The sequence below is a fragment of the Pseudophryne corroboree genome, chromosome 2 (assembly GCF_028390025.1).
Source record: "Pseudophryne corroboree isolate aPseCor3 chromosome 2, aPseCor3.hap2, whole genome shotgun sequence".
Lineage (NCBI taxonomy): Eukaryota > Metazoa > Chordata > Amphibia > Anura > Myobatrachidae > Pseudophryne > Pseudophryne corroboree.
Window position 1 is genome coordinate 264,198,576 of NC_086445.1, and position 12,306 is coordinate 264,210,881.

Consider the following 12,306-nt stretch of genomic DNA (forward strand, 5'->3'; position numbering starts at 1 on the left):
GTTATTAAAAATATTGTATTAAATGACCTTCAGACTGTATATAAGGTGTATATGAAACATAAATGAATTGTGTGAATGTAGACACAATTTGTTTAATGCACAAAGTTATAAAAAATATTGGCTAAAATTACCTTCAGGCTGTGTGTATAAGGTGTATATGTAACATAAATGCATTCTGTGCTTAGATTTAGCTCCCATCACCATAATATCTCATTGTGGTATGCAATTATTCCAAAATACGGAAAAATCCCATATCCAAAATACCTCTGGTCCCAAGCATTTTGGATAAGGGATACTCAACCTGTATATATATATATATATATATATATATATATATATATATATATATATATATGAGATCCTGATGCACCTAGCCCCCCAGGGTACAGAATATAGTGATAGCAATAAGTGTGATACACGAGAATGAAATCCACACAGCAGCTACAGGCACACTCAGTCACAGGTACAATGCAGAAGTTATTTTAGATAAACAATAAAACTGAACAGGACCAGTAAAACTAGATATAAATATGTATATATATATATATATATATATATATATATACAGATATAACAATGCACAGTAGATACTGGATGTATATCTCAGAATACTTGTACTAAATATTCAGGTAGAAGTACACTTGTTCTTAACTAACACTGTCTAAAACATAGGTCTGCAAACTCGGTCCTCATTACCCCACACAGTGCATGTTTTGCAGGTAACCCAGCAGGTGCACAGGTGTATTAATTACTCACAGACACATTTTAAAAGGTCCGCAGGTGGAGTTAACTATTTCACTTGTGATTCTGTGAGGAGACCTGCAAAACATGCACTGTGTGGGGTAATGAGGACCAAGTTTGCAGACCTATGGTCTAAAATGACATGTGGAGGTTCCGCCTCCACGTAACCCTCCTCATCAAACATGTCGACACAGCCGTACCGACACCCGCACACACACAGGGAATGCTCAGACTGAGGACAGGACCCCACAAAGTCCTTTGGGGAGACAGAGAGAGAGTATGCCAGCACACACCACAGCGCTATATAACACAGGGATTTTCACTGACAATAAGTGATTTACCCAATAGCTGCTTTATAAGTCTTATTTGCGCCTAAATTTATGTGCCCCCCCTCTCTTTTTAACCCGTCTTGTACCTGGATACTGCAGGGGAGAGCCTGGGGAGCTGCTTCCAGCGGAGCTGTGAAGAAAAAATGGCGCTGGTGTGCTGAGGAAGAAGGCCCCGCCCCCTCAGTGGCGGGCTTCTGTCCTGCTTTCTGTGTAAAAAAATTGGCGGGGGTTTGTACATATATACAGTGCCAGACTGTATATATGTATTTTTATGCCAAAAGGTACCACAATTACAGCCCAGGGCGCCCCCCCCCCCAGCGCCCTGCACCCTACAGTGACCGGAGTGTGTAAGTGTGCTGGGAGCAATGGCGCACAGCTGCGGTGCTGTGCGCTACCTTAATGAAGACAGGAGTCTTCAGCCGCCGATTTCGTCGTCTTCAAGCTTCTGTTCTTCTGGCTCTGCTCCGGGAACGGCGGCGCGGCTCCGGGAACGGACGATCGAGGACAGGTGCCTGTGTTCGAACCCTCTGGAGCTAATGGTGTCCAGTAGCCTAAGAAGCACAAGCTAGCTGCAAGCAGGTAGGTTTGCTTCTCTCCCCTTAGTCCCACGTAGCAGTGAGTCTGTTGCCAGCAGAAGCTCACTGAAAATAAAAAACCTAACAAATACTTTCTTTACTAGCAAGCTCAGGAGAGCCCACTAGGAGCATCCAGCTCTGGCCGGGCACAGATTCTAACTGAGGTCTGGAGGAGGGGCATAGAGGGAGGAGCCAGTGCACACCAGATAGTACCTACTCTTTTCTTTAGAGTGCCCAGTCTCCTGCGGAGCCCGTCTATTCCCCATGGTCCTTACGGAGTTCCCAGCATCCACTAGGATGTCAGAGAAATTTAAGCAACTGTAAATTCACAGCGCTGATGAAATAGGCGGATTTTACAGAAGAGACATTGCCCTGCAGTCCCGGAGATCAGCTGCAGCTACTTGTGTAAAGATGGCGCCATAATCTTTGTCAGGGAGTGAGGGAGAGTGAAATGCAGCTCCAGGGCAGGAACACCAGCAGTAGATGGCGCCTGGACCTGGGGGAGGGGCTACAGGTCAGCGCCTTATCCCCTATGCTGGTCCTCACCACCGGGTACTGTGGAGCCTATGTAAAACAGATTTTTTTAAATACGACCTCTGCTCCCTGCCCTTGTGGATATAGTGGGGTCCCTGTGCAGTACAGTGTCCACGCCAGCAGCGCGGTCCGTCTCCTGGAATCGCGACCGGACCGCGATTTACTGGCAGGTCCCACTTGGGGGACCCTCTTACCTCCACCCTGATGTGCAGCCACGCGATCCTGGAGAGCGGCAGCGGTGGTGTGCCTGTGAACCGGTGCGCCTCCGCTGCAAGTACCCGGGAACCCGGCCGCAGGAGTATGTAGCGCTGCTGGGGAGGTGAAGGAGCCGCAGCACAGCAGGTCAGACTGACATAGGAAGTGCTGCTACCTTGAAGTCTTCTAAAAAGCTCTTTTCAGGGCTGCCTAGTGCAGCACCCCCTATTAGGTGACCTGCTATGCAGGCACCAAGTTACAAACTGAGCTCCAGGCTGGGTTATAGAGGAGGCTATGCAATGCATCCTGGGAACAGTCAAAGCTTTAGCATGTTGTCATGACTAAAATTGACTAGACAAAAATGCTGTATCATTTTCGTCAGGACACCACATTTTTCAAGTGATTGATTTTTTGGATTCTTTAATTAATAATACTGTATTTTATATATGTTTTATCCATCCTCTCTGGCCCTAGATTTACTTACTTGCACTGTGGCTGTGCAACAGCTCTTTGTCATGAAAATCACTCAGTCAGTTTATGAAGCTAGCTAATTAGTTAACTTTAGCTAAATAGCTATATATTATAATATACATCCTTACAGCTTCATTTTATTTTGCAGTAGACTAGTACTGTACTACTTACTAGTATCAGGCAGGTTGTATTTTCTTTAATTATTTAAATTAAATGTTTTAATAAAAAAAACCAAAGACAATTGTATTCCTGAATTGATATTTGCAGAAAATAAATGACCTGCTGTGAAGGAAAATAAGAATTTACTTACCGATAATTCTATTTCTCGTAGTCCGTAGTGGATGCTGTGAACTCCGTAAGGACCATGGGGAATAGCGGCTCCGCAGGAGACTGGGCACAAAAGTAAAGCTTTAGGACTACCTGGTGTGCACTGGCTCCTCCCCCTATGACCCTCCTCCAAGCCTCAGTTAGGATACTGTGCCCGGACGAGCGTACACAATAAGGAAGGATTTTGAATCCCGGGTAAGACTCATACCAGCCACACCAATCACACTGTATAACCTGTGATCTGAACCCAGTTAACAGCATGATAACAGAGGAGCCTCTGGAAAGATGGCTCACAACAATAATAACCCGATTTTTGTAACAATAACTATGTACAAGTATTGCAGACAATCCGCACTTGGGATGGGCGCCCAGCATCCACTACGGACTACGAGAAATAGAATTATCGGTAAGTAAATTCTTATTTTCTCTGACGTCCTAGTGGATGCTGGGAACTCCGTAAGGACCATGGGGATTATACCAAAGCTCCCAAACGGGCGGGAGAGTGCGGATGACTCTGCAGCACCGAATGAGAGAACTCCAGGTCCTCCTCAGCTAGGGTATCAAATTTGTAGAATTTAGCAAACGTGTTTGCCCCTGACCAAGTAGCTGCTCGGCAAAGTTGTAACGCCGAGACCCCTCGGGCAGCCGCCCAAGATGAGCCCACCTTCCTTGTGGAATGGGCTTTCACAGATTTTGGCTGTGGCAGGCCTGCCACAGAATGTGCAAGCTGAATTGTACTACAAATCCAACGAGCAATAGTCTGCTTAGAAGCAGGAGCACCCAGCTTGTTGGGTGCATACAGGATAAACAGCGAGTCAGATTTCCTGACTCCAGCCGTCCTGGAAACATATATTTTCAGGGCCCTGACTACGTCCAGCAACTTGGAGTCCTCCAAGTCCCTAGTAGCCGCAGGTACCACAATAGGCTGGTTCAGGTGAAACGCTGAAACCACCTTAGGGAGAAATTGAGGACGAGTCCTCAATTCTGCCCTGTCCGTATGAAAAATTAGGTAAGGGCTTTTATAGGATAAAGCCGCCAATTCTGAGACACGCCTGGCTGAAGCCAGGGCCAACAGCATTACCACTTTCCATGTGAGATATTTTAAGTCCACAGTGGTGAGTGGTTCAAACCAATGTGATTTTAGGAACCCCAAAACTACATTGAGATCCCAAGGTGCCACTGGAGGCACAAAAGGAGGTTGTATATGCAGTACCCCCTTGACAAACGTCTGAACTTCAGGAACTGAAGCCAGTTCTTTCTGGAAGAAAATCGACAGGGCCGAAATTTGAACCTTAATGGACCCTAATTTTAGGCCCATAGACAGTCCTGTTTGCAGGAAATGCAGGAAACGACCCAGTTGAAATTCCTCTGTAGGGGCCTTCCTGGCCTCGCACCACGCAACATATTTACGCCAAATACGGTGATAATGTTGTGCGGTTACACCCTTCCTGGCTTTGATCAGGGTAGGGATGACTTCTTCCGGAATGCCTTTTTCCTTTAGGATCCGGCGTTCAACCGCCATGCCGTCAAACGCAGCCGCGGTAAGTCTTGGAACAGACAGGGTCCCTGCTGGAGCAGATCCCTTCTTAGAGGTAGAGGCCACGGTTCCTCTGTGAGCATCTCTTGAAGTTCCGGGTACCAAGTCCTTCTTGGCCAATCCGGAGCCACGAGTATAGTCCTTACTCCTCTCCTTCTTATGATTCTCAGTACCTTGGGTATGAGAGGCAGAGGAGGGAACACATACACTGACTGGTACACCCACGGTGTTACCAGAGCGTCCACAGCTATTGCCTGAGGGTCCCTTGACCTGGCGCAATACCTGTCTAGTTTTTTGTTGAGGCGGGACGCCATCATGTCCACCTTTGGATTTTTCCCAACGGTTCACAATCATGTGGAAGACTTCTGGGTGAAGTCCCCACTCTCCCGGGTGGAGGTCGTGTCTGCTGAGGAAGTCTGCTTCCCAGTTGTCCACTCCCGGAATGAACACTGCTGACAGTGCTATCACATGATTTTCCGCCCAGCGAAGAATCCTTGCAGCTTCTGCCATTGCCCTCCTGCTTCTTGTGCCGCCCTGTCTGTTTACGTGGGCGACTGCCGTGATGTTGTCTGACTGGATCAGCACCGGCTGACCTTGAAGCAGAGGTCTTGCTAGGCTTAGAGCATTGTAGATGGCCCTTAGCTCCAGGATATTTATGTGAAGTGATGTCTCCAGGCTTGACCACAAGCCCTGGAAATTTCTTCCCTGTGTGACTGCTCCCCAGCCTCTCAGGCTGGCATCCGTGGTCACCAGGACCCAGTCCTGAATGCCGAATCTGCGGCCCTCTAGAAGATGAGCACTCTGCAACCACCACAGGAGAGACACCCTTGTCCTTGGTGACAAGATTATCCGCTGATGCATCTGAAGATGCGACCCGGACCACTTGTCTAGCAGATCCCACTGGAAGGTTCTTGCGTGGAATCTGCCGAATGGGATTGCTTCGTAAGAAGCCACCATCTTTCCCAGGACCCTTGTACATTGATGCACTGAGACTTGGCCTGGTTTTAGGAGATTTCTGACTAGCTCGGATAACTCCCTGGCTTTCTCCTCCGGGAGAAATACCTTTTTCTGGACTGTGTCCAGGATCATCCCTAGGAATAGAAGGCGTGTCGTCGGGATCAGCTGCGATTTTGGAATATTGAGAATCCAACCGTGCTGCCGCAGCACTATCTGAGATAGTGCTACCCCGACTTCCAACTGTTCCCTGGATCTTGCCCTTATCAGGAGATCGTCCAAGTAAGGGATAACTAAAACTCCCTTCTTTCGAAGGAGTATCATCATTTCGGCCATTACCTTGGTAAAGACCCGGGGTGCCGTGGACAATCCAAACGGCAGCGTCTGAAACTGATAGTGACAGTTCTGTACCACAAACCTGAGGTACCCTTGGTGAGAAGGGTAAATTGGGACATGTAGGTAAGCATCTTTGATGTCCAGAGAGACCATATAGTCCCCTTCTTCCAGGTTTGCAATCACTGCTCTGAGTGACTCCATCTTGAATTTGAACCTTTGTATGTAAGTGTTCAAGGATTTTAGATTTAAAATTGGTCTCACCGAGCCGTCCGGCTTCGGTACCACAAATAGTGTGGAATAGTACCCCTTTCCCTGTTGCAGGAGGGGTACCTTGATTATCACCTGCTGGGAATACAGCTTGTGAATGGCTTGCAATACTGCCTCCCTGTCTGAGGGAGACGTCGGTAAAGCAGACTTTAGGAAACGGCGAGGGGGAGACGTCTCGAATTCCAATTTGTACCCCTGAGATACCACCTGAAGGATCCAGGGGTCCACTTGCGAGTGGGCCCACTGCGCACTGAACTTCTTGAGACGGGCCCCCACCGTGCCTGAGTCCGCTTGTGGATTTTCCAGCAGTTGCCGTGGCTACCAGGTCTGATAGACCTACCCCAAATAACTCCTCCCCCTTATAAGGCAATACTTCCATGTGCCTTTTAGAATCCGCATCACCTGACCACTGCCGCGTCCATAAACCTCTTCTTGCAGAAATGGACAGCGCGCTAACTCTTGATGCCAGTCGGCAAATATCCCTCTGTGCATCACGCATATATAAAAATGCATCTTTCAAATGCTCTATAGTCAGTAATATACTGTCCCTATCTAGGGTATCAATATTTTCAGTCAGGGAATCCGACCACGCCACGCCCGCACTGCACATCCAGGCTGAGGCGATTGCTGGTCGCAGTATAACACCCGTGTGAGTGTATATACATTTTAGGATATTCTCCTGCTTTCTATTGGCAGGTTCCTTTAGGGCGGCCCTATCAGGAGAGGGTAGTGCTACCTGTTTAGACAAGCGTGTGAGCGCTTTATCCACCCTAGGGGGTGTTTCCCAACGTGCCCTATCCTCTGGCGGGAAAGGGTATGATGCCAATAACCTTTTAGGAATTATCAGTTTTTTATCGGGGGAAACCCACGCCTCATCACACACTTCATTTAATTCCTCGGATACAGGAAAAACTACAGGCAGTTTTTTCTCACCAAACATAATACCCTTTTTAGTGGTACTTGTATTATCAGAGATATGCAATACATTTTTCATTGCTTCAATCATGTAACGTGTGGCCCTACTGGAAGTCACGTTTGTCTCCTCATCATCGACACTGGAGTCAGTATCCGTGTCTGTGTCTGCCATTTGAGGTAACGGGCGTATTAAAGCCCCTGATGGCGTTTGAGACCCCTGGACAGGCACAAGCTGAGTAGTCGGCTGTCTCATGTCGTCAACTGTCTTTCGTAAAGAACTGACACTGTCACGCAATTCCTTCCATAAGCTCAGCCACTCAGGTGTCGACTCCCTAGGGGGTGACAACTCTATAATAGGCAATTGCTCCGCCTCCATCTCATTTTCCTCCTCAAACATGACGACACAATCGTACCGACACACCGCACACACACAGGGAATGCTCTGATAGAGGACAGGACCCCACTAGCCCTTTGGGGAGACAGAGGGAGAGTATGCCAGCACACACCAGAGCGCTATATATAGACAGGAATACCACTATAAAACGTGCTTTTCCCTTTATAGCTGCTGTTATTATTAGAACTGCGCCAAATTAGTGCCCCCCTCTCTTTTTTACCCTTTTCTGTAGTGCAGGACTGCAGGGGAGAGTCAGGGAGACTTCCTTCCAGCGGAGCTGTGATGGAAAATGGCGCCCGTGTGCTGAGGAGATAGGCTCCGCCCCCTTCTCGGCGGCCTTTTCTCCCGCTTTTTGGTGAGTTCTGGCAGGGGTTAAAATACATCCATATAGCCCTGGGGGTTATATGTGGTGTATTTTCGCCAGCCAAGGTGTTTACATTGCTGCTCAGGGCGCCCCCCCCTAGCGCCCTGCACCCTCAGTGACCGAAGTGTGAAGTGTGCCTGAGTAACAATGGCGCACAGCTGCAGTGCTGTGCGCTACCTTGTTGAAGACAGATGTCTTCTGCCGCCGATTTTTCCGGACCTCTTCTTGCTTCTGGCTCTGTAAGGGGGCCGGCGGCGCGGCTCTGGGACCGGACTCCGAGGCTGGGCCTGTGTTCGGTCCCTCTGGAGCAAATGGTGTCCAGTAGCCTAAGAAGCCCAAGCTGGCTGCAAGCAGGCAGGTTCGCTTCTTCTCCCCTTAGTCCCTCGATGCAGTGAGCCTGTTGCCAGCAGGTCTCACTGAAAATAAAAAACCTAAAACTAAACTTTCACTAAGAAGTTCAGGAGAGCCCCTAGTGTGCACCCTTCTCGGCCGGGCACAAAAATCTAACTGAGGCTTGGAGGCGGGTCATAGGGGGAGGAGCCAGTGCACACCAGGTAGTCCTAAAGCTTTACTTTTGTGCCCAGTCTCCTGCGGAGCCGCTATTCCCCATGGTCCTTACGGAGTTCCCAGCATCCACTAGGACGTCAGAGAAATAGCATTTGTGTTGTACTTGTTTGATACCTACTGTAGATTGCTAAACACATAGTGAAAGTTATAGAGTATTAAAGGGAATGATAGAGACATGATCTTCAGCAAAATCCATTTCAGTATCATTAAAATGCAAAGCTATGACTAAATCAATGACTAAAATTAGACAAAAATGTTCATCAAGATCAACTAACTAAAACTTGACTAAGACGAAATAAAAAAATTTGACTAAAATGTGACATTTAATTTCGTCAAATTTTAGGAAAGTGACTAAGACTAAAACTAAATTGAAAATCCCTGACTAAATTAAAACTGATTTAGACTAAAGTAGCCCACTATCAACAATTGCACAATCATTAATTTCACTATGCATTGTCATTTTATTAATAGGGTAATAGACACACGTGATCATGAGCACGGCAAAATTTGCAGTGTGTTGAAAATTATGTTTCTCTTGATGTGTACGGTAGTTGTTTATTGTAATTTTCAGTGGGGTAATAGACGCACGCTATAAGCTATACGGTAAATTTGGAGTGTGTAATGAAACAACTGTTATCGTGGTAAGGCTTGTAAAACATACAGTACTGTTTATCCAACATAATATACCGTATACAGTGTAAATAAAAAAGACTAGGTACTCTTAAAATGGAAGCATTGTTTGACTTTACAATTGAGACTTCATGCATACGCAATGACTGTTTTCAAAAGTGACACCTGGTGGACAAATACATGTGCACCGTCTGGAAAAACAATTTATTACATTGCGACTGAATATGCTATCTCGCAGCTGATCACGCCTCACCGCGACAAGGAGCAGGAAAACGTAATGCAACTAGTTTTTCACACTACATACCACATGGAGGAAAGATGAGTATGGCTACATCTGTACAATGGGGGTCATTCCGACCCGTTCGCACGCAGCGGTTTGTTGCTGCGCTGCGAACGGGTCCGGAATGCGCATGCGCATTGTTGCCCGGTGACAGGGGTCGCCGGGTTACGATGCAGATTACGAAGAAAGCGGTTGCAGCGGTGGCCGCAAGAAGATTGACAGAAAGAAGGCGTTCCTGGGCGTCAGCAGACCGTTGGCGGCCGTTTTCGGGGAGTGGTGGAGAAAACGCAGGCGTGGTCAGAAGAACAGAGTGCGGATGTCTGACGTCAAAGCCGAGACCTGCATTGCTGGAGCCGTCGCACAGGGTAAATAGGTCTAGGGCTAGTCTTCTTTTACACAATACTTTTTCGCATCCCTGCTAAGCTAAAATACACTCCCCCATAGGCGTGGACTAGTTGATCGCACCAGCAGCAAAAAGTTGCTAGCTGCGATCAACTCGGAATGACCACCAATATGCAGGACTGGACAGGTGTACTGAGGGTCTACATTTGGCGGGAAATAGCTTTGCCTATGTGCTGTGTTGCAATACGTCTTTCTCATGTTATAAGCACTGCTCTATGTGACATAACCATATGAAGGGCCTAATTCATATCTGTACCTAAACCTGATGGTTTGCATACAAATACAATGTTAGGGGGTCTGCATAGCCCGCTGTTAGATGCAGCATGAATGACATGCTGCGGCGTTAGGGGGGCAAAGCAGAGGCGTCTATCTCCTACAGATGTTAATGACATGAAATTACACAGCCGCTTCCTTACCTATGGAGTTTTCCTTTTTATTATATAATGTTGAAATTGAAGGATATTTGTAGAATGAAATAATCTGACATCATTCTCCAGAGACAAGGTTATGAGATACCTGAAAGGATTCACGGTTTTTACGTTGCTGGCGCCTTTCCCGCAGCCTGGTTTTCTCCTTTTCTTCTGTTTCATCTTTTTCCAGAGCTCGGATGTGTTCCTCAAAGCAAATGAGAGCATCTTCCTTATCCATATCTAGGAGTGAATGCAATATAATGTGACAACAGCAACTAATAATTATACAGAATTTCTATCTTCGTAGCTTCTGTTGCAGTGTTATATTACTGGAGTGGTGTAAGTCACTCCGTGCACCAATAACTTGATTGCACATGATAGAAATAATCCTGCATACTTGCCTATAACATCATTGTCGACGTGTTTGGTTGAAATCTCTGCAGAATGATAAACAGGACTGAAGTAACAGCATACATTACAGATGTCTCGGTGTTGTGCACAGGGTCTTGCACTACACAGCATTACACAGTCTTATACGCAGGGAAACAGCACATCAGTTGCCACAGGTTGCTTAATGCTAAATTCACAGTGAAACAAGTGGCGCTGCTTTCAAACAATAAAAAAACTTAATGAAGTACAGTAGGTGTCATTTGTACCCCTGATAACCTCCTTTTTGTTCTTCTTCAATCTGACTTTACCATACTAAAATACCAAATACACTTTGAGTTATAAAAAATTAATTGGCTCCCATGCATTGGAGGTGCAGCCAGGAGATGCCTGCACAACATCTTGCCCTGGTATATTTCATCATTCATACAAATATAAAGACTCTATATGCACTGCAACTACTCCAAGGGCCTAATTCAGAATTGATAGAACACCTGTTTGTGGCATTTTGGTTATCTTACTGCACATGCTCCAGAACCAAGCATACACAAGTACAGGTGAGGCAGTCAAATGCATGCCGAAGTATATCATTTTCATCAGGCCTCAAGTGTTTAACAACTAGATAGATCTATAAATATCACACATCATAAAAAGTAATTAGTATGCATATTGTCATTCTATTGTATTTCCATTTTTTGCATAGTATTTGTTTTTATTGTATTGGTGAGAACAGACTCACTCTGCAGCTCTTCATCCTCTGCAAACATTGGATTATCCATGAGGTACTGCTGTGCCTCTGACCATGTGGTCTGGAAGCAGACATTGCTCATATTATCCAAAATATTTTTCAGTGCTTGAACATTGCGTTTCCTCAGCTGCTTTGCTTGTTCCTAAATAAACAGAAAAAAAATGTTGCTTCTAGTTTTCACCTTTACCTCACACACACTGCATTCTGTACTTTCCTTTTACTCAATGATGCTACAAGATCGAATATCAAGGCATAATGGTTGGCATAAATTAACTAGCATCACTAAATGCCACATCCCAACCACTCCGAAGTGTAAGAAGTGACCCCGCAGGAGGGGCTGCAGTATTCAGTAGCCCAGAGGTAATCATCGGATTTTACATGCTATGGCTAACCCCTATTGCACACTGTAACTGTAGCCGCTGCGGTTGCTGTAATAAATCCTTTACCTACGTACCCTGTCCCCAGTTAGCGTACACAGTCCCGTACTGTGCACGCACTTTGCGTACACACGCCGGAATAGCCCCGCAGCTTACACTCAGTGCATACACACAGACCGACACGCTGAGAGCACGAGGCAGCTCTAGGTGTGGCAATTACACTATACAAACGCTCAACAGAAACTGAATGCGACACCAGTATTTGATTGTAAGTTGTGGTCCAAAGCAGCAACAAGAAATAATATATTTGTAAATGGGGATTACAATAAGTTACAATATAAATGGTACAACACAATACAATTCAATCACAGAGAGAGAGTCACACCCAATAATACGTACGCTTTGTCGCTTGCGCCACCCGGATCCGGTCCCCAGTCGTCTGGCGAGACGACCTATGAGTCTTTAAAAAGCAGAGAGAGAGAGTGACCGGCCCAGGTGCAAGGTTTATATACCCTTGCCCAAAATACAATACAATGGGGTTGTATGCTCTCCACTGATTGGTTGGA

The 12,306-nt window shown here is 46.4% G+C and overlaps 1 protein-coding gene across 13 annotated transcripts in view; it reads right to left on the bottom strand.

The window, feature by feature from the left end:
• PRPF40B (pre-mRNA processing factor 40 homolog B) overlaps nt 1-12,306 on the bottom strand; it is a 380,564-nt gene that overhangs the window by 83,682 nt on the left and 284,576 nt on the right. For 11 of the 13 annotated variants that reach the window (XM_063952768.1, XM_063952770.1, XM_063952767.1 and 8 more), the window contains 3 exons: nt 11,355-11,505; nt 10,630-10,665; nt 10,335-10,468 (listed from right to left, as the gene is read on the bottom strand). The exons of 1 other annotated variant lie outside the window; for it this stretch is intronic. In XM_063952768.1, the coding sequence (XP_063808838.1) occupies nt 10,335-10,468; nt 10,630-10,665; nt 11,355-11,505 (321 nt within the window). The remainder of the gene's footprint in view (nt 1-10,334; nt 10,469-10,629; nt 10,666-11,354; nt 11,506-12,306) is intronic. One more of the 13 variants, XM_063952769.1, reaches the window with a different exon arrangement.